Source organism: Zingiber officinale, chromosome 8B, assembly GCF_018446385.1.
Source record: "Zingiber officinale cultivar Zhangliang chromosome 8B, Zo_v1.1, whole genome shotgun sequence".
Lineage (NCBI taxonomy): Eukaryota > Viridiplantae > Streptophyta > Magnoliopsida > Zingiberales > Zingiberaceae > Zingiber > Zingiber officinale.
In genome coordinates, this window is record NC_056001.1 from 98,491,395 (window position 1) to 98,514,815 (window position 23,421).

Here is a 23,421-nt window from a genome sequence, read left to right on the forward strand (position 1 = left end):
CTTTTGATGAAGCTTAAAGAAATATTCTTTTATGATTTACATAATTTAGAGGGTCTTTTTAATTTTTGTCCAGTGGGGACATAGGTCCTCAAACTCGAGAGGTTTAATGAAGATGACAGAGTCGCTAGACTAGTGAAAAGTGTGTGGTGCAGTTGTTGTTGAGGTAGGGAATATTGCCAGACGAGATCTTTGGGATGAGTAAATCTGTCTTTTTCCACATGAAAAGGGTGAAAGCCTTTCTTGTTCTACCATTTCCATGCTGAAGTTAGCGAGCTCATTTGGCCTTTGAAGTTTTTCAAAAGATTTTAATCTTCTTTCTTAACGTATGCAAATATGAAAGAGATATTTTTGGTGAGTTGTAGAGAAAAGAAGGTTTTATTTGAACGTCCGAGGAGCATGTTTAAGACATTTCAGTACTGTGAAGCCTGCAGGCGATACAGAGTATGGTTGGGAACAATGTAGAACACATCGCCGGTGTTGAGCTGCGCGTCCGGGCGGACGACCAGCCGCGGGTTCTTGAACACCTCCGGGCGGGTGACATAGTGCCTGGGGTTCTTCGCCATGATCTCAGCCACGGCCATAGGCTTGCGGTGGACCTCCACGAACCCGCCAGGGTGCACCAGCTTCAGCACGCCGTTCTCCCTCCGAGCGATGCCCATGATGATTGTTGTGATGATGGTGGGAGGCTTCCAAGTGAAGGAGGGAGGGGCGCGAAGACTCACTTGGTCCTTCCATGCTTCTATAGCTGCCATTGACGTGAGCAACAAAGTGAGGCCCTCGTTCTTCTCATCCTCTCACTCTCTTCTTCTATTCGTTGGTCGAGGTTTCCTATGGAAGAGGAGAATGACCCTGATCAACAAAGCCAAATGTCTTGATTCATGAAGGATTTGATTGATTTAATTACAGTCCTTATTATAATAAACTTCTGGCGGGCTCGTGGAAAAGGAGAACGGCCAATGGCCATGATCAAGTTCAGGGCAGCGTTACAGTCCACAGGAAACCTCGACCAATGAATACAAGAGACGAGAGAGAGGATGAGAAGAACGAGGGCTTTCACTTTGTAGCTCACGCCAGTGGCAGCTACAAGGATGGAAAGGGCCAGGTGAGAATTCGCGCCTTGTCAACAATCATCATGGGCATCGCTCGGAGGGAGAACGGCGTGCGGAAGCTGGTGCACCCCGGTGGGTTCGTGGAGGACGTCCACCATAAGCCGATGGCTGCAGCCGATTTCATGGCGAAGAACCCAGGCACTACGTCACCCGTTCGGAGGTGTTCAAATGAGTAATCAGGCTGGGCAACATCGAGCCTAGGGTGACCAGTCCGGTCCCATGAAAATTTTTCATCGACCACCAGGATAAATCGAGAAGTGCTCGGAGCGGAATATTCTTTAGTTGAGTGCCCCATTTGGAGGAAAAATTCCTACAAATTCGTAATGACTGAGACTCGAACGGTGGATGTTTGGATGACAACCTGAATACCCTACCGCTGCACCATAGCCCGCAACTAATTGTCCACCAGGACGCACAGGTCAACGAGGAAATTCCTAAAATATACCAATTACGTAAAATGTGGAAAACAATGTGTTTATTTTGAAAGTAGTTACCTTGGTGTGTGTTTCGCATTTGCAATATGTGAAATTTAATAGGTTTCATATTCTGCAAATGCGAAACTAATGAAAATCACAGACATGCTAAGATATTTGGTATTTATATCGTGGTAATTACAAAATGTGAAACCACATTGGACTAAAAAAACAAAGTCAAAAAATAGGAAATTCTAAACAAATGTAGAAGTTGTTTTCGGATATCTGTCAAAAAAAAAAATCCCAAATATGAATGCTCTGTCTTAATCATGGATCAATGGAACAGTTACAGTAATTGTGACAAACTTTATCATTCCAGAGGAAATTCCTGAAATATACCTATTATTTAAAATATGGATAACGATTATTTTGAAAGGAGTTACCTGTCTATAAATTTCTTATTTGTGAAATGTGAAATTTAATTGGTTTCGCATTTGATAAATGTAAAATTAAGAAAGAATTTATTTTAGTTTACAGCTTTCCTATTAAAACTAAGAATTTTTTTTGCTTCGAAAGCATTGATTTCGCATTCGTTAAATGCGAAAGCAATAGTTTCGCACTTGCTAAATGCGAAAGCAATAGTTTCGCATTTGCTAAATGCGAAACCAATGCTTTTGCGGTAAATCAAAAAATTCTTAGTGTAGATGTTTTCGCATTTGCTGCTTTCTGGTTTCTGCTCCAAAACTAAGGATTTCTTTTTTTTTATTTGCTAAATGCGAAACCAATGCTCAACAAACAATAAAATTCTTACTGTAAATGTGTAACGATCCGCCTTCTACTGACTAGGCTGTGAGGCCGATCGCTACATTATGCTGTGCTAAATTACTATTGCGAAAATCTGTATTGATTAAAATTTTACTAAACTGATTACTGTAAAATCTGAACTTAATATTCTAGGTGTACCTAGGAGTTGTACACCTGCTAGGGAAGATAATCTATGCCTCTCGGATGTCCTGCTAGCTGTAATCAGGCATTTCAATCGATCCATGAATCGATTGGGCTGTCGGATCGATCCAGTGATCGATCCAGCTTGATACTGGCACGGAGAAAAAATCTGGATCGGTCGGCTGACCGATCCAGAAGCTATATTGCTTCTGTATGCGGCTGGATCGGTCTACCGACCGATCCAGGAGTACACTGATCGGTCGGCTGACCGATCCAGTGGCTCACTGATCGGTCGGCTGACCGATCAGTGAGCTTCTGTAACCGACTTATGCTTCTGTATGCGGCTGGATCGGTCTACCGACCGATCCAGGAGTACACTGATCGGTCGGCTGACCGATCCAGTGGCTCACTGATCGGTCGGCTGACCGATCAATGAGCTTCTGTACTCTCACGCTAACTCTCTGTTCGCGACTGGATCGGTCAGCTGACTGATCCAGTGGCACTACCCACTTCTGATCGATCTGTAGATCGATCTGGTTTCTGATTTCGAATCAGAACCCCTGATTTCAGCACTTGTTCGTGCCAAAATTTCATATAACAATTCTATAAATACAAAACATTCTAACATCACAAAATAGTGTTCTAAACATGATAGGTTGCATGATTTACTAATTCTTAGTGATTAACAACTAAAGTGCAAAATAATCAAATACTGAAAAGTTCTAATGCTTAAACAAGCTTGCTAAAATTCCCTAAGATCTTTTATTCCAAGTTCCTGCCCACACACATCCTCGTAGCATTGCCCTCCAGTTTCCGCTAGTCCATCTTTCCTTTATCTTTATCTGCAGTATAAGGAAAAAGTTCCGTGTAGCTTATTTAGTTCAACAAGACAAATAAAATCATTGAATTTTTACCGTGTAGCTTCGTAACCATTAGTCAACAATGCATAATAAATCGCTTACCTCAGTTGAACAATATAAGAAACAGAAATCAATACTATTATCCAACTGAAACATCTGACAATCAAGTAAAAGTACAAACCAAAAATACTAAAATCATACAAAAAAAATAAGTTTTTTCTTTTTAAATTTTGTATGGAAATAAAGTGGCCATCCAAAGGATTTCACAACATTTTCACATATCTAGGAGCTCATGCTTGAAGATGGATCCATCATCTCATCTGAATTGTTGCTCATGAACTATCGAGCTCCAACTCACTTGGCCCCTTCCAAAGGTGATGTTTTTAGTTGTTTTTATGCAGTTCATAAACTAACATCTAATTTCATATGATCCAGCTTTGGTGATGTAACGAACCCATTCAACTATGTTATAACCACTTTTCTCCCATACCTGCCTAAACATAAATGCTAATAATTAGAAAAAGAAATAATTCGAGTGTTACAAATTATGGGATTGAAATATTTCAAAGATGTACCTTCAGAAAGCGGACCCGCAGACCTGATGCAGTGAACATTGGTACCTAAGAATAAAGCATAAACACACATGAACACATGATATGATACGCATTTATATGAAACAAAAGACAAATGATAGTGTGAGAAGCTGGACAAAATAAATATATAGAGCCTCTCTATAGTCTTGTAGAGACTTCATCCATAGCCATTCATTTTAATGTTGGGAATTTCAACCTTCCATATATAATACCTTTATTTGATGGAATCCTATATTAAAAAAGCAGATAGTACATTAAGCAAACAAATTCTGTTTGGAGCTGGAATGAATTCTATCTATTTGGAGCAGATAGTACATTAAGCTCCTAGAATTCCTCAGCAACTTTCTTACAAAATCAGAACATTAACCACATAAGAACATTGGCACCTCAACAACTTCCAAGAATTCCTCAGCTTCATCAATATTTGAAATCAAATATCTTACAGAGTAAAACAATCAGCAACTTGCACATAATATCTACAATCAGCAACTGCACATAATATCTACAACAACTGCACATAATATCTACAATCAGCAACTGCACATAATTCAGATTCCATCACACCAAAAAGAAATCCATATCCGGCCACCAAAAAATCCATCAAACACACTACACATGAATTTATCCTTCTAACACATTAATGCAAAATCTGCACAGATAATCCGCTACACTAAGGAACACTAAGGAATGCTTCATGAAGCCAAAACATGATGCACACAGATTTAATATCCTGAGAAAATCTAAAGTTAGTCTTATACAACTTAAGAGATACACTACTACCAATTGAAACCATCCAACATAAGTTAGTCTTTTCTCATAATACACTATTGTCCAAATAAAATTTACATTTTGCTAAGTAATAATTAGTGCCCCATCCCTAGCCTCCCATGTGTACCGCAACCAATATGTTTTACTATTCTTTTTTGTTTACGTAGAGCTATGGGGAGATCACCATGATGTTCAACGGTAATGTCATTTTGCTCATCCAGCTCATTATCATTTACTTGCAATTGACTAGATCCACCATTGTGTGCATTATCATTGGTTATGTCAGAATCAAGTGTTTGATCAAAAAGGTGAATTGGAGTAATAGGCGATGGAAAAACTGTGGGGGTCTGGGTTGGTAATGTAGTATCAGAGTGACTACCATGTTCCAAATTACTTGAAGAACCTCCAAGACCAATATTTGAAAAATGAGATTGAGTAGGTTGAGTTCGGCATCTCCTACCACCTTGTCTTCCCCGCTGAACATTTCTTGGGTCTTTATGAATCTGTTGTGTAAGTGAACTTTGGTGATCAACTTGTTCAAGTACATGCGAATGCCTAATATCCAAACGTTGCTGTCCTCTAGCTTGGTGCATGTAGTGGCTAGCTATGTCTCGAATTTGTGCAAAATATCCAGCATGCTTAGCATCACTGATCGCCATCAAGTCTAATGATGTGTAGAACACTCGGCACATGCCATCCATCTAAATATATACATAGATGAATTAGTTAGTATGAACATAATAAATGCAAATTAATAGGTACTACTAAAAATTTCATATAGGAAAAAAAATACCAAATACTCAGTAGTCTCTCCATCACCCTGAAAGCCATTAGAAGAAAATCGTTGACTCGGATTTGTAATGTATATAACTGTCCGCTGCCAATACCAAGACATATATTCTACAGAGGCATGCATTGGATCATTCACTAACTCGCCATTTTCAACATGGTTAAGTGAATCACGCCAATGATCAATATATTGTTGATGTGTCTCTATCCAATTAGTGTTGGCTCTACCACTGTGTGTCATTTTATGCAATGCAACATGTTTATCTAACAGACGAGGAATAGGGATCGGTTGATGCATACCAAATTGTCGTAAGACTCTGTTTGGTAAGTGAGCTTCAACAATCTCCCAACATATCAAATAGGTGACAGATCTCCAACATGCTCGACCTCTTGTACAATACGAAGGCAATAATTCAAGAACATGTTCTTCATACGGTAGCCAGATAAACTGAAAAGGATAAGAAACCCATCCAGAAATAGCAAGTTTAAGAATAAAAAACATATAGCATATTATCGTTTAAGAATAAAAAACATATAGCATATTATCGTTCATTTATACCTGATTAGGTTGTAGACTGGCAAATGCATCTCGATAGGCAGGCAAAACATGCATCGGAACTCTAGTCACTCCAAACTCCACATTCCACCTTAAATATATATGGATGGAAGATTATTAAACTTAACACTGCATATATAAAAAAATATAAATAAATAATTTAATCCATTGTATTGAAGTAAACGAACCTCGATCCATAAGGGCGAGTGAAATCGACTTCATCAGTGCGTCGGATGGGTTGAATGGTGGGTAACCGTTCCCAAGCCCACAACTAAAAGAAAATAATATATATTAAAAGAATTACAATATAATACAAGATATCATTAAGCTATATTCAATTACCTGCAATAATACTAGCGGACCACATATCTCATTCGCCTTTGAATATGACGCTTTGCACAAACGTCTATATAAACAGGCCAAAATAGCACTCCCCCAACTCATAGAAGCACTAACAGACATATCGACCAAATTGATGAGGTGATGCATGTACACAGTGCTACCAGATAAATCAGATAACAAATTACCACCCAACAAATACAAAATATAGACTCTCGCCCGTTGAATACATGATTCATCTGATGCATTCTCAGGTAGAGGCTTGCAGATGATATCATACAAACACCTTAGTAGTATTCGATTATTTGATATGGCACCATCCGGAGGAGTAAAACCCATCATAGTCTCACATATATCTATCCACTGCTCTAATGATTTGTTCATATCAGCAGCACACACAGGAGATCCTATAACTTGGAGGCCCCACAAAACCTCAACATCCTGTAGCGTAATTGTCGCCTCACCAATAGGGAAATGAAAAGTATGAGTTTCTGGACGCCATCGCTCCACTAGAGCAGTAATAAGACCATGATCGAGTTGGATATATCCACACCGAATGACACCCTCAAACCCAGCTTCTCGTATGTGATGCATTACACGCTGTGGTATATTATCAACATGTCTCCAAAAACTACTATCACATCTTCTTACTTTAAGTGGGTCATCCTTGATTTTCCCATAAAATAGATCCGAAGATCTATGCTCTTTGTGTAAGAATAACAAGTCTGGTATCAATGGGCCTGGATTTAAATTATAAACTGGAGGTGATGTCATTTTAAACACCCTGCAAAATTTAAAAATTAATTAAATAGTATTTAATTTATTCACTGCAGCATAAAGAACTGACATTAAACAAACAATATTCGTAACAAAAAAAACAAATAAAGACAAAAGTACAAAGTCTTATATCACAGCAACACCAGAAAATAGAGTATAAATAAAGTTGTACAAGGTTTCAAATCCCAAATAACATAAATGTATTTGACTTACTGAGATACAATACAAAATATTAATTCCCATCACATGGTATTCACTTACTGAGATACATTATATTAAAAAAACATCAACTATCGACTTCATTATCAACCCTGAGGTGTGTATTTTGACAATTTCTCCTGTTGTGGCCAGTTTGGTGGCATCTTCCACATCTACGGGGTTCATCAGGGTGCCTCAGATCCATCTCGTTTTGTATTCGACTTTCACGTCTCCGACCCCGCCCATGATTGATCAATCTTGAGTAATCTGCTTGAATCTCCCAACCTGGATTTGTCCAATAATCCTTATGATGAATAGGATAAAACTTGCCAGAATATTGTGTCATGTAAGTCTTTGTGGTGTGAACTTCATCCACAAGGTCAATAGCATTATCCCCTCTATGTCGGCAAACAGCAATTGCATGTGAACATGGAAATCTATGCATTTGCCACTTTCCACAGGTGCAATCTTTTTCATAGTAAAGAACCGTGTGTACATGACCACCTTTACCATTGAATTGTCTTCTTGTTACAATCTTGTACACTCCATCTGTATAGTTAAACTCATCAATGTGATGTCCTTGTGCATGTCTTTCAGCCTCCATGAATTTGCTCCAATGATGTGGCGGGAGGGCTGTATTACAATGATGGGCTACCTGGTTATACCTTTGAAAAAGTTGAACAGTTCTATGAAATGACAGATCAATACATGCCTTAATTGGCAACAATCTAGCCCCTCGCAAAACATTGTTCAAACTCTCAGAAGTATTTGTTGTAAGACATCCCCATCGATGGTTATCATCGTAAGCAAGACTCCACCGCCTTATGCCAATATCTCTCAAATACTGCCATGCCGTTGGATCAAGTGCCCTAATCTGTCTCCTAAATCTGTTGAATTTCCGTCTTTGAGTAGTACTGCCAATAGCCCAACAAAAATGTTTCAAAGTGACATTCTTAAACTTTGTCATGAAATTACTTCGAACATGTCGAAGGCAAAATCTATGATATGCAATTGGTTCCTTCCATTCCTCTAAATTTGACATAGCATGAATAATTCCATGGTGTCTATCAGAAATAACACATAATTGTCTATCTTGTGCCACATAATACCTGAATTGTTCAAAAAACCAACACCAACTAGCTATAGTCTCCTCATCTACTATAGCATAAGCAACAGGTAATATGCGATTGTTTGCATCCTTAGAAACAGCTATAAGCATCTTTCCCTTATAAGCCAATCGCAAATGTGTACCATCAACACTGATAACCGGCCTACACATGTGGAATGCATCAATTGCTGGTCCAAATGCCCAAAATATATATTTGAAGACTTTCACATTTTCAATGCTACTTGGGTGATGATGCCAGTTAACAATAGTATTGGGATTAGAATGCTCTAAGGCTGCAATATACGAAGGTAGCCCAGCAAAATTACTTTCCCAATTTCCATAAACAATCTCTATGGCTTTTCTCCTCCCATGCCATGCCTTCTTGTATGAAATATCAACATGCAATGATTGTTTAATATCAGCCTGGACATTTTTTACAGGATATCCAGGGTTCACCTCAATTTGATGAATAATGTGAGACGCAATGATAGCTGAAGTTAAATTTCTATTATTATTGCCACTGATGGAGCCAAGACAATTGTGCATATTTACCCATCGAGTGATTTGCCACATCTTATGCGTCTTCTTATGAACTGCACGAATACACCAAAGACACGGTGACCTATAATTCTCAGGCCCAGTGTTAGAATCTATGTCTGACGGCGCCACTTTGCATTTTGCAACCCATGTGTTGATTCTACTTTCAACTACCTTAAACTACCGATTTTGACTGATAGACCATAATGTCACGGCTTTCCGCAGTTGAGACTTGCTGTCAAATAGCATTCCTAGCCGAATTTGATTTTTTGATTCACTCCAAATATCAATATGAACTGCATCTTCTCGATCTACATTGTCATCATCATTTTCCTCCCCTATATCATTCATGAAGTGCATCACCCTTTCATTATATGGTGGAATCTCACCACAATTAAGATGAGTATCACAATCACCATCATCAGGAGAGTCATCATCCATAGGAATGCTCAAAATGTCCCCACTATCTTCAGAAGATTGAGAATATTCACTACTCCGTGCCTCATCATCCAACTGCACCTCCGGTGGCAATGGAAAAGGAATCATGGTATCATACATTGGAGATTCTACATGAGGAAGCTCAACAAAATCTTGAGATGGTAACAGAGGACCCATATTGATGTTTTCACCTATAGTCATCTGAATTGTAGGTTCAGATATCAAACTTGGTACATAATTCAGTTCAACAAATCCATTAGAAGATCCAACATGAGACATTGATCCCATAAAGTTATTAAGAAGTGCAACCATACTCGTGTGTTCGGTTGGCAATAATTCTTCCTGTTGGATCGAACTTTGCGGAATTTCTTTCATCTCAACATAGATGTCAGCCCAAAAATCTATAACTGTCTGGGCCAAATAGAATAAAATTTGTAATGACTTATCATTTGTAATAAGGGTGGATCTGGATTTCCCATTTTGTTCATAATCCAAGATAATATTCAGCTTAAAATGTTTTCTATCCACACCAACTTGTTGACAAATCTCATCTACCAGCTCGTCGTAACTCAATTTATGTTCAATCACTATTATGTTCAATCACTATGGTAGCGTTAGAGATAGACTGTCCATGCTTAATTGAATCATTCTCATATTCAATCTTAGCTCCCCAAAACAAGCTCACAGGAATTGGACGTTCTAAAACCATACTAATAAGCCAAACAACCCTAATTAAATGGTATATGCAATACATCAGTACATTACCTTATGAACTATTTTTAAAAAAAAGGAAGATTTTTTAGGCCATAAAACTCACTGTTGTTAAGTTGAAGAACAGTTCGATGCCGACGAATTCGACGAGAATCGGGTCTTTATATTCATAGTTGGGCCTTGCCTTCTAATACTTCGCAACAAGTTAGACTTGCCTTCTAATCCTTCGCAATGAGGTGCTCCGGCGTGGCCTGATCAGACAGCTCCTGGGGCGGGCAGCCACGAGATCGCGAGTAGAAGAAGAAGAAGAATAAGGCGGCGGCGATTTAAGGTTTAGGTGTTCGGCGTGGCAAGATCGGACAACTAATGGGGCGGGCGGACACTGTGAAAAGAAGAAGGACGAGGAGGCGGTGGCGATTTAGGGTTTAGCGTGGCTTGATGTGGGGTGGACGGGCTGTGAGGAAAAAAAAGAGGAAAGGTGTCGGCAGAAAGAGGAAAGGTGTCGGAAAAACATTTTAGGGTTAGGCTTACAACTTTCGCATTTAAGAAATGCGAAACGGTGAAAGTGACAAAATGTTAAATAAAACCTTTTTTTTTGGAACACCTATAGTTTCGCATTCGAAGAATGTGAAACTTTATTAAATTTCGCATTTTGCAAATGCGAAAGGCATACAAGCGCAGCTTCTCTAAAAAGAAACATACTGTTATCCATATTTTAAAAAAAAGGTATATTTTAAGAATTTTTCCCAGGTCAACACCGGCAAGGTGTTCTGCATTGTTCCCAACCATACTCTATCGCCTGCAGGCTTCGCACTGAAATGTCTCAAACAAAGCTTATCCAACATTCAAATAAAACCTTGTTGGGCTCTTCATCTCCAAATTCCGTTGTGCACGAACTCGTTGGCAATCAGTTTCCACCCATCAGTAACTTCATTTTCTATATAATGAGAAGAAAATGGCAAACCATTTGTCATATGGCTTTGTATAACAAACTAAGAAAACGTCACACGTAGCTCCTGATTCAGGCAGCACATTTGGAAATAAAGCTAAAAGAAATTTAAAGGGAAAACACCAGGATTTGGTCACATAATACGAGAGACATACTTAAATAAACATGAATCTAAGCAATCCATACAATCCTCTAATGGGCAATCACTCAATGCGAAAAGCTAATGTACATACCCCAATCGGCATGCAGGATACAGGAATTACAATATTGTACCACTTGGTAAACCCTTTTAACAGTCAAGGAGGTTCGATCCCATAATTATTATTACATTGTCACTAAACATCTAGTTCAACACTGAAAGAAAGCTCTTAGCAACGCGTCGTAAACCTGAAAACTACAGTGCTGCACCTAGTTTATGAAATCAGAATATCCTTCCAGGCATGAGTGTTGATAAAGCACAAGATTCATTGGCTGGGATTGGATCCCAGATACCACAAGGTTTTCTCAACCCATTTAGTAAGCGAAGCAAATCACTGCATGGCAAGACAAAAGTTAGTTCCTTCTAGATGAAGTTTAAGATGGAAGGCATAGCAAGATCAATCGCCAATTATTATATGAACATTCTTCTAGTTAACAATGTAGATTTTGTTCCAGAGAAATTTATAAAGGTATAAGGAAACTAAAAATATATATAAAATTTCCTTGGCCACACTGAAAAAAAAAATCAAGCCTCAAAATGCCGAGCTACAAGTTAAATTAAGCATAACAATCACTAGATGCCCCATAAGAATCTGAGTATAGTGTCTTTATTGTATGCATTTGCACAACATCGTTTGAGGATTTGAGATGCAATCAGGAACTTACATATCAAATTTTCCACCTACCATGCCATACTACAATGAAAATGCTTATTAACTACTAGAATAGTTCGCTATGTTAAGACGATATTAACAAGACACTGCTAACCTGTGGCTGTTGTTGCTGATAGTTGTACCCAGCATAGGCAGCATATCCATATGTATTAGGATCTTGAGGTGCAGGGGCATATCCATATGTCTCGTAGCTTTGTGTGTATCCATAGTAGTTTCCATTCCACTGATTGGGATCTTGTTGTGGCTGTTATGAGAAGAATGCAAATTATGATGATTTGTGGTCTAGAATACTCTGCAAACAATTTTAACCAAGCCGAGAACTACTAAAACCTGTTTATTTGCGGGACTACGACCCCAAGAAAGTCGGACATTTTGGCCACCCAACAGTGTTCCATTTAGTTGTCTCAAAGCCTCCTCTGCACTGGCCCTAAAAAATCAAATCAAGCATAGACATAAATGTCAATACCAGAGGAACAAAAGTAATATGGTAAAATGATAATGTTATTCTTGAAAGCAAAACCTGTTGGCAAACTGCACAAACCCACAACGCTTGCCTACAGGTATCTTAACATATAGCAACTCCCCATAAACACTGAAAGCTTGCCGCAGCAGGTCATCTGTGATATTTGGATCTAGTCCACCAACAAATATCTAAAAGCCAAGGTAGTAATGATCAAAATTGGCTGCACAATTACCTTCTATTATTTGCCAAAAAAAGAAACAATAAAAATACCCACAGTGGTATTGTTTGGATCATTGTCAGATTCAACTCCTTGAAAATTCTGGTTAGAACCTGCAAATAAGAACACATGAATTCTTGAAGAAAACTTCCCAAAATCATTTGGGTAGACATTATGCATATGAACTTTTGCCCTGGAAGAAACCAATCTTGGTGATACATTACTAGAAAACGAATTCAGTTTGTACTTAGTAATCTGAGAAGATTATTATACTTGAGCATGTGTTGCATGCATCTTGATCATCATCCAAGGTGAAAACTTGAACATGGCAACCTATAGTGTATTCAATAGAATAAACCAACAAGGCTCCTCCAAGGTTGCAAATATACCTTTATCTATATCATCTGAGAATACATATTAGTTGCCATTTAATTGTACGATCATGTGATGGTTATACTACTTTGTGCAACAAAACTTAATTCATTGTATTCATGTAAAATGATGCAGTTAATACTTCTTAATTTTTAATACTTAGGCAACAATTTCATGCATCAATTAGTGCTGCACTGCCACATAACCTGGGCAGATCTTGAATGAAAATCCAAATGGGGATGCAAAATGTGAACTCCGTCCTCTTGCTCAGGGTAAAATTCAATACAAACTTAAAACTTCAAAACACATTAATAAATTTTTTATATGCTTACATTATCATAGCTCAACCCAACCCACACCTTCCTCTATCATGCCCCAAGAGGTGGGGATGGCCTACCAATTTTAATTGCAAAATGGAATGGAAACCCCTATTAAAGTGACCAGCCTAAAGAGCGGGAGCATACACAGCTTTTGAATAAACCATTGAAATTAAAAGGAAATGTAGCAGAAGATGCCACAGAATAAGATCCTGAAGTAAATTGAGAGCGTAGATAGATTTTGGAAATTAACACTCTTACTAGAAGGGAAAGTAGCAAAAGCTGCCACAAACATGAAAGGACCAAGCTGTTATATATAATCAAGAACACTGACCTAAATGGGGAGATATGGATCTCAGCTGAAGTCAATTCCAAGCCCTATATGAAGGCACATGGCATCCTGCTCTGAGACAACATGAGTCTTTATATAAGTCTTTTCTAGAACTATGCGTAAAGGAGCCTAAATTTCACAAAAGTGCATGCGGGAAGGAACATCAATTGGAGAAATACTTTGCTATAATTCAAGTGAATAAGAGTGGGGGAAATCAAAGCGTAACATTCAACAATTTTCTCTTTCAAACTAGACACTTTTCAAAGAATAAATTACAAGACAAGAAATGGAACCATCAAAGAAACAACAGGTCTAACTCAATAAAACATGGGAAAGCATCTGGATAGCAAAATTACAGGAAAAAAGGTAGTAAAACGGTATCACTTTTACTCACCATCAGCAGAATATTGTTGAGAACCCAAATTCTTTTTGTTAGCAGCTGGACCAATTCGCATAGGTCTTGTCGAACAATAAACTCCATTCATATCAGACAAAGCACTTGATTGTTCATTCGGGTCCCCAAATCTAACAAAGCCAAAGCCTTTAGAGCGCCCAGTAAGTTTATCAGTCACAATTTTTGCACCCTTAACTGATGGATATCGATTCTTGAATGTCTCTTGTAACAAGTAATCTGTAACATCTGCTGCCAAATCACCAACAAAAATCGTGTAGTCAACACCATCATCTCCTCGTCTCTCGCCTGCGCCACATGTTGCCCAATTAAGCCTGAAAGTTTGCTCAATGTTTGGCATCATTTGACCATTGTAAGTTTGAAGAACTCGTTCAGCTGCTGCATGGGTTATGAACTCAATAAAACCATAACCCTCAGATTGCCCAGTCTGCTTATTCCGAATAACTTTTACACTAACAACCTGTCATTTAGTGAGTGATCACAAGTCAGATTATCTCCAATACAAAATTATATGTATCAAAAGAGAAGCAGCTTTATGCAATCGCAGAAAGAAGCAAAAGATGAAAAAAAAACTTTCAAAGGCAAAAGTAAATTGGTAAAGATTCATATAAAAAACTAGAACACAGCAAGCTATATGCATTTCATATCCAAGTTCCCTCTCATGCAAAACATACAGCACTAGAAGGATCTATCACAATCTAGCAGTGTTATAAATGGCAGTAGGCACTGGTGGTAAGTGACCGCCTACCACCTAGGCGGTTGAATTTTTTTTACTATTTTTTATACATAATATTATAAACAATCATTATTCTTTATAATATTTACTTTTAATAAAATATAGTAATTAAAAATTTAATCTAAATATTTAAAAATAAAAAATATAATTATATATATATATATATATAATGGGATAAATTTATTAGACTTTAATTAAATCTATTTAAATTATCCCAATTATAGCTAAGAGTTGATTAAAATTATTATGCTAAAGTTATTTAATTAAACCTTAACTTACAACTTACTCGCATACCCTATTTCAGCCGAGCAACATGTTCGGGCCCGTCACCGAGCATGAGAGATGCCTCGGGCTTGGGCTACAAGTCTGGGTCCATTGCCAGGCTCGAGACACTTCTAGGCCCATAGCTAGGCTCGAACAATGCGTCCAGGCTCATGTGACAAGTACGGATGTGCCGCGGTGGCAAAACTGCGATAGCGATGACGACCATGGCGGTTTGAGGCATAGCAGTGGCGGAAAGAGATGAGTTAATAACGCAAGAGGATCCGAAGATTTTTATTATTATTTTTGATAATTTTTATTCTTTTGGTATTTAAGGTATATTTAGTGTTTTAAGTATTTTTGGTAATTTCTGTCTTTTCTATTTTTTCGAATTTGAGTCTGTTTAGAAATTTTAGAATTGTGAGTCTATTAATAATATTTTCTTTCTTTTAGAATTTATTTCCTTTCTTTATAAGTTAGAAATTGTAGTCCATATATTAGGATTTCTTTCCTTTATTTAGGTTTTAGGGATGGAGTCTATATAAATATGTGTTTAGCTGTTTGAGGAATAATCCTCGAATATTAAATAAAAATTTTCATATTTTTGGAAAGATTTGGAGAACAGAGGTTATCACTTCTTGCCTTCTTCTCAAACCCCCTTCTCGTCAGACCGCGGAATAATCGCTATTCCACCGGCCATCAATTACTGCCTAAAGCACTGCCTGAGGCGGTGTGGTTGATGCCCGCCTCTCGCCTAGGTGGTGCCTAGGCGACCGCCTCGTCTGTCATTTAGAACACTGCAATCTAGTCATACAATTGTGGATCATAGTCATGTTCTAAACACAAGTATGATTCTTTTAATAAGTGACAAATCCACAATATAATAGTAGGTAATGTCAAAATTAGAGCACAATATCCTATGTAAACTAAAATACAAATTATAATTAAATTGAGGATGAAAATGAATCACCCAAGTGGAAGAAAAGGCATCTTGGCCTCAAATTCTAGCGCACACAAAACATGAACACAAATAATTAAATTCACATAACATAAGAAACTTACTCAACAAACATGGTGTAAACAAATCAAGAAGTCTGGCTCATCTATGACAGGGAATAATAAAAAATTTCCCATAAACAAATTGTCTGGTTAATGAAACCAAACATGATTACAGCATAAATTTTCTCATAAACAAATTGGCTGGTTACTGAAACCAAGCATGATTATACTATATGCGGCCACTTCTAATTTGTTGGTTGTGTATCTTGTAAGAAGGCCCTATGTAGGGCATCATTATTCATGACGAAGTGAACCAGTTGGTAACCTTTTTAAACCATTGGTAGAATACAATGTCTTGAGTACTTAAACAAGAAAAAGATAAAGGAAATTGAGGATTCAAACAACAATCAAGGCTGTAGCAGAAGATAAGAAAGTTAATGAACACAAATAAGCAAGGTAGAATATTTCTCAACATCCAGTTCCACCTAAGCAAGCAAAATATATGAAGTAAAATGGAAATAAGATAAGAAAGTTCATTTCTTTTCTCCTTTCTTCACTAAAACTATTTCAACTTCTTTCTATTTCCTTCCCTCCAAGTAAACAACAATTAGAAAGGTAAAGGAAAAACTGAGATTTCCATAGCTCAATTTACTGAGACTGACAGCTTGTTGATCTCGCAATTCTTATTCAAAGGATAAGGACAAATGAATCATGAAAGAACAAACTAAGTTCTTATTAAGTCAATGTAAATTTAAGAAAATAACATAACTAAAATGAAGTATCATGAATTTCATCAGTTACTGTAAAAAAAATAGACACAATTACAAAAAAAAACTATTCATTATTGATTTATTAGCAAAACAAAAACAAATTTTGTTGACCAGCTACGTGTATGAAACCGTTCTTTATAGAGAGAACAAACGAATTCAAATTGAAATGAGAAAAAAGAGGTTTCTAATAAAAGAATTAAGTAACTAAACATTTATAACACATATAACCCAAGCCGATGAGAAACAATTTCAGCAGGACAGATAAAACATAATTTACACACAGCAGAAATAATGCAAAAAAAAAAAAATCTTCTTGATCCACCAGTAGTGTTACATTTACGATTGCAAAACATATAAGTTATACATCAAAATCAGCCAGACTGTGCAACAAGAAAGAACAAATCAGAGAGTGAACCCCTAGGAAGGGAAGGGATTAGCCAATGACAAATATTCAACCAATGAGGAGAGAGAAGGAAGTGCGACCTCTCCAGTATGGGCAAAGCAGCCATAGAGGTAATTCTCATCCATCCAGTACTGCAAGTCACCCATCCACAGCGTCCGGATCTCATCTGCAGAGGCCGGCTGCGGCACTGCCGAGGTCATCATAGGCACCGGCGGAGTAGCCTGGTACGGCACCTGCGGAGGAGCATGGTACGGCACCGGCGGGGGCACCTGCGAGGGCTGGTTGTTCCACATCGGCGGCGGCGGCTGCATCTGGTAATACTGAGCCTGCGACGGCGGCGGAGGCATCGAAGCCCACTGCTGCCCCTGGTGTTGCTGGTCGCCCATCGCACCCTGACCCATCCCTCCCGCCGGCTGCATCATCTTTGCGGATCGAAGCCTCGCGATGAGGGGAAAAAACACAAACCCTAGAAACGGGAGGGAAGCGGCAAGAGGGATAGAGGCGTGGCGAGGCGATAAGAGTTCGCTATATCAAGCGAATCCAGCGTTCGGTTGGAGTTGGAGATATCTCAAGTTCTCATGCTAAAAGCACGTGCGTGCGGCAGCACGGAACCTCCCCAAAACTTTTGATAGGCCCATTTAGGGCAATAAATAAGCCAAGTTATATCAAATCAAGCTCAATCGAACAGAGTCACACTTTGAGATTTTTAAATTTATTTAATAAAATAATCGAGTCGAATTGAGTCGAACTTAAAATGAATTAAAATTTTAAAATGAGTGTTCAAGCTTGGCTTGATTTATTTTTTATAAACTTGAGCTTATTTGAATCTTGGTTTGAGCTTGGTTTATTTAGATGTTATCAAGCTCTCAATTAAGTTTGGTTCGAGCTTGGCTTGAGTTTAGTTCATTTAGATGTTATCAAACTCTCAATTCAAGCTTATTTGATTGTTTGAAACTTTTAATTGTTTGATTGGTTATTAAGATTAATAATTTAAATGTATTTATTTATTTATTTATTTAGCATATTGAAAAGAGTTTTATTAATAAATATGGTTCGTGAACATTGTTCATGAGCATTATTCATGAATATTATTCACGAACGTTAACGAGCTGAACACATATGTGTTCAAGCTTGTTTGTTTAGCTTAACGAGTTGTTCAAGCTTGTTTGTTTAATTAATTTTATATATATTGAACGAACATAAACAAGCTCTTATCAAATCGAACACCAAACTTATTCATGAACACTTGGTTCATTTACCGTCCTAGGCCCATTAGAGAAAATATTTCTAAAAATTATATATATATATATATATATATATATATATATATATATATATATATATATAACTTTTATAAACCGCTAATTTCTACTCGAGCACCTTAAATGACATTATATTGTGGCAAAAAGGCGAATACGCTCGCCTCCAACACCTCCGCTAACCTGTCCCAAGGTCAACACGGAGGAGATAAATCACGGGCGACTACTAGCCTTTGGAATAGTGAGTAGCACATAAGGGAGGTATTTACCTCGGTTTTGCTGAGATTCGAACCCCAGACTTTATTGTGGCAACACCTCATGCGCTAACCACTAAACTTATCCGAGGGGACACACCTTAAATGACATTATATGATAAGTCATGAGAAGGACAAGATGATATAAAACTTGATGAGTGATACTAGTTTATTTATATAACCAAATTAAATAAGATGATTCTACACATAGGACTGTGATATTGTTAAAGATATTTTTAGAAGAATAATTTTTTAGGAATAAAATCTCTCCCATTTAGAGTGGTCGTTCAATGACCATGATTTACTATTCCTTTATTTCGTTGTGGAGTCGACGGTGAGGGATGCTTGAGATGATCGAGCAACCTTTTGCCATGTGATATTATTGAAGATTAATAACATAGCAAGAAGACATAAAATAGTAAATATTGAAATCCATAAATTGAACCTGAATCCAAGAATGTTGTCATAGTCTTGATTTTAGTTTCGAATGTCGTAGACGATGAAGATGCAGTAGACAAGGTCTTCCATTGGAGTTACGAACATGTTTCTTGAGTCTCTCTTGGATGGAATGAGATGAGATTTTGTTTCTTATCCTAATCTAATGGGGATCACACCCCTTATAAATCTGAGACCCAAAATTTATTAATAGTCCATCATTATTAATGATATCAGGTTAATGAGGAAAGAGAGTGTGATGAGAGAAAATGAGGAAAGAGAGTATAATGGAAGAAAGCATGATGAGAGAAGATGAGGAGAGAGAAATATGCTGAGAGAAAGTATGATAGGAGAAAATAAAGAGATAAAAAGTGTGATGAGAAAAAAAGAGGAGAAAGTGTGTGATGAGAAAAATTAAAAGAGAAAAAGTATGATGAGAGAGAAAGTGTGATAAGAAAAAAAAGATAAAAGAGAGTGTGATGGGAGAGAAAGTATAATGAGAGAGGATGAGGAGAGAGAAAGCATGATGAGAGAAGATGAAGAGAGAGAAAATGTAATGAGAAAAAATAAGAAAAGTGAGTGTGATGGTAGAGATTGAGAAAAGAGAATGTATGATGAGAAAGAAAGCATGATGAGAGAGAAAGTGTGATAAAAAAAATAATAAAAGAGAGCGTGATATGAGAGAAAGAGCATGGCTAGAGAGGATGAGGAGAGAGAAAAAATGATGAAAGAGAAAATATGATGGAAGAGAATGAAAAGAGAGAAAGTATGATGAGATAAAATGAGGAGAGAGAATGTATGATAGGAGAGATTGAGAAGCGAAAAAGTGTGATGATAGAATAAGGAGAGAGAAAGTGATATAAAAGAATATTTAAACAAATATATTAAGGGTATTTTGTCTAAAACTTAATTCTAATTCTCATTCTCATTCTCATCAAAACCCAAGGAAAGAGATGAATTTCATCAAAACCCAAGTTTTGGGGTTTCATTCTAAAATTTTAATTCCATTCTCATTAACCAAACACAAGGTTTGGGAATGAATTCATTCCCTCATTCCCAAACCCCAAAACCAAACGCCACCTTTGTTGAGCTCAACAATGCCAAACTTTATGAATTAAGTACCCCTTAAACACAATCTGGTCCACCAATTTCAATGCTACAGGACTAAAGAGGTCATTGTTACCTAACTTGTAATAAACTCCAACAATAATCACAATACCAATGTCATCAGTAATATAGAACGTAACTAATGTAGATGTGTTGCATGAGAATTACATGAAATGTAATCTACACATGTCAATTCTCAACTGAACATGTATATGACTCCAACAAGTCTATTCATGTTTACAAACACCTTATACAAACTACAATAGTAAACCATGATTATCCTTATGACTCCAATGAGTTTATATCACATTTATAAATACCAAATGTAAACTGTTATGGTAAATCATGATATTTTCATTCAAAGTGCAAAAACAATAAACATTCATATATTTGAATCTTGAGTACGTATAATAAACCAAATATAAATGCCTTTTATTATAGAGCATCAAATACGGAATACAAATCTCAACTAAATGGATATTGTTGGTGCAATTGTCCCTAAGCTAAAGTTGATCAGTTTGGCTTAAGCTTGAGTTTTGATATTTGACAATATATGGAGGTTGTAGGTGTAATTATCCATTAGGGAAAATGTTGGTGCAAGTCTCCTTTGGTCAAAGCTTAACCAGGTTAATATAAGATAAAAGTCAAGTAGGTCAAGGTTGACCGGATATTTGATTAGGAAAGTCTTAACTGGAGATTAGGCAAGGACAAAAATAACAGGATGATTGGTAGAAGAAGAAAAATCAAGTGGGTTAATGTTGACTGGACACTTGGTGAGGAAAGTCTTGGTGATGAAGTTAGGTGGTTGGGAAGTCCTAATGAGTGAAGTCGGGCAATGAGAAAGTCCCGGTGAATGAAACCAGGTATATGGGAAGTCCTGGTGAGTGAAGATAGAAAGTTGGAAAGTTCTAGTGAGTAAAACCAGACATTTACGAAGTCCTGATGAGTGAAGCTGGGTAGTAAGAAAGTCCTAGTGAGTGAAGCGAAGCAAATGGAAAGCCTTGGTGAGTAAAGTTACGTAATGAAAAGTTTAAGTGGGTTAGTGGTTTACCGGACACCTGATGTTTGAAAGTCCAAGTGGGTTAAAAATTGACTAGACACTTAACATGAGATGATAAATCCAAATGGGTCAAAGGTTAACCGGCCACTTGATATGAGATAGAAAGTCTAAGTGAGTTAAAGGTTGACCGAACACTTGGTGGGCAAGTCTCAATATGTCACGATTGATCGGATGTTAGGCAAGAGAACTCTAGACTTTGATTAAGCAAGATAGGGTTTGACAATCAATTAGGAAAATTGATTGACTCTAAAATAATCGATTAGGTAATCAATTAGGAGGTTCTTGCGAGAACATAGAAAGGATCTTAATCGTTTGGTTAATCGATTGGGTCAAGCCTAATCGATTGAACCAATCAATTAGGGTCAGGAGTTTCATAAAGAGGAATTAGTGAAAACAAGGATGAATCGATTGACTCAATCAATTTAGCCACTTTTAATTGATTGGGTCAATCGATTAGGCAGTGCTTTGTTATAAGAAGAGGGAATCAATTGAGACAATCAATTAAGAATGCTTAATTGATTGGGCTAATTGAATAAGATTTTGTTGGCGAGTGAATAGGGAATTACGGAATCGATTGGGTATTCAATTAAGACTCTTTGAATCAATTAGGATGACTCATCAATCTATGAGGGTTTAAAAAAGAGTCATTCTGTAGGCGTTGGATGATCGGATGATGTGACAATCGATTAGGGAAAAGCCTAATCGATTAGAGGCATCAATTTAACCCTAGAAAAGGGTTTTTCGTGACCGTTCTCTATACAATACTCAACGCCAGTTCTTGGGAGTTCTTGGAGTTTAGTGCTATTGTATTTCCATCTACCAAGAGGCAGATTCGAGTAACAAGAAGAGAGCAAGCTAAAATTTCATTGTTGTAATTTCGTGTAAGATTTCATTGTATTTGTTCTTGCTCTTCTTGGTGTATTTCATGTTGTGAGTTTGTATGAGGCTTCTTCGCCTCCTGATTGTTTCCGAGAATGACTATTTTTAAAGTGTAGATGTGTGCATTGTGTGGATCCTTAGATTAATCACCTTAAGGAGGTGGACATCAACACTACAAAAAATCATTAAAATAGCAATGAAAATTAGCGACGAATTAGTATTTCGTAGCTAAAATACGGTGTTAGCGATGAAATATTAAATTGCTACAAAAACCAACTATTTGTGACGAATTATTCATTTCGCCGCTAACGTATTTGCGATGAATTATTATGATATGTCGCAAAAAAACCTATTTGTGATGAATTATTGCGATTCATCACAAATATATTAGCTACGAATTAAAATCACCACTAAGCTCTTAAGCTTTGTCGCAAAAATATGTAGAAAAATCTAAACCCTCCTTTCTTCTCTGTCGTTTCTTTGCGCGATCTGCTCTGCTGCGATTCTCCTCTGCTAGTCGTTTCTTACTCCGAAGATTCTCTCCTCCGTACTAGTGTCCTCATCGGCTTTTGTTCCGACGATCCGTGCTAGTGTCCTTGTCGGCTTGCTCCGATGATTCTCCTCAGTGATAGTGTCTTTTGCTATGACGATTCTCAAATTATCGGTACTCCTTTTCCCCTTTGGCTGATACTGTTATATATGTTTAAACACAAGAAAGACATTGCAAATGACAAGAGTGTTTTTTAACAAATTCAATTGAGTCTTGTGTGAAAATGAACTTCTTCATCTGTTTGACATCAATTATGGGTTGGCAGATTCTTCCTTCTACTTTTTAATACTCTAGATAGATTAGTTTCTTCTAGATATATAACTTAAGTTTATTGTAAGTTTTTGTTTATATGGTCTCCTAGGTCTAGATTTATACTAACTACCTATTGTGATACAAAATCATATTTTATTTTAATCACCCAAATTTTTTATGGCTTGCTTATGCATAGAAGGATAGTCTACAAATATAGAAGGGAGCCACCTTTTCGGAGGGCCTTACAAACCTTAGACCCAAGTTGTCCTTTGTCTAAGGTTTATCTTGTTTCACAAGTGGAGTTTTACAAGTGTTTTTCTATCACTTAAGCTCCTTTTTTTTTTCTTGTTTATTCGCTTAGTATCCCAATAGACCCAAGGAG

General features: G+C 37.2%; 2 protein-coding genes and 1 long non-coding RNA gene across 3 annotated transcripts; all 3 read right to left on the minus strand.

Annotated features, from left to right (window-relative positions):
* Positions 1 to 6,084: 6,084 nt before the first annotated feature.
* On the minus strand, positions 6,085 to 6,482 carry LOC122015424. The gene is made up of 3 exons (XR_006120889.1): positions 6,376 to 6,482; positions 6,222 to 6,304; positions 6,085 to 6,124 (listed from the first exon to the last, which is right to left on the minus strand). It is a non-coding gene; the product is annotated as an uncharacterized LOC122015424 (long non-coding RNA).
* Positions 6,483 to 7,435: 953 nt separating this feature from the next.
* On the minus strand, positions 7,436 to 9,028 carry LOC122014073. Its single transcript, XM_042570262.1, has one exon. It carries the CDS (start codon positions 9,026 to 9,028, stop codon positions 7,436 to 7,438), a length of 1,593 nt encoding a protein of 530 aa, XP_042426196.1.
* Positions 9,029 to 11,218: 2,190 nt separating this feature from the next.
* Positions 11,219 to 17,782, minus strand: LOC122015810 (RNA-binding protein L-like). Its single transcript, XM_042572864.1, has 7 exons — positions 17,324 to 17,782; positions 14,057 to 14,534; positions 12,700 to 12,755; positions 12,483 to 12,613; positions 12,293 to 12,389; positions 12,057 to 12,206; positions 11,219 to 11,623 (listed from the first exon to the last, which is right to left on the minus strand). The coding sequence occupies exons 1-7, from the start codon at positions 17,663 to 17,665 to the stop codon at positions 11,621 to 11,623; spliced, it is 1,257 nt and encodes a 418-aa protein (XP_042428798.1). The 5' UTR covers positions 17,666 to 17,782; the 3' UTR covers positions 11,219 to 11,620.
* Positions 17,783 to 23,421: the final 5,639 nt, after the last annotated feature.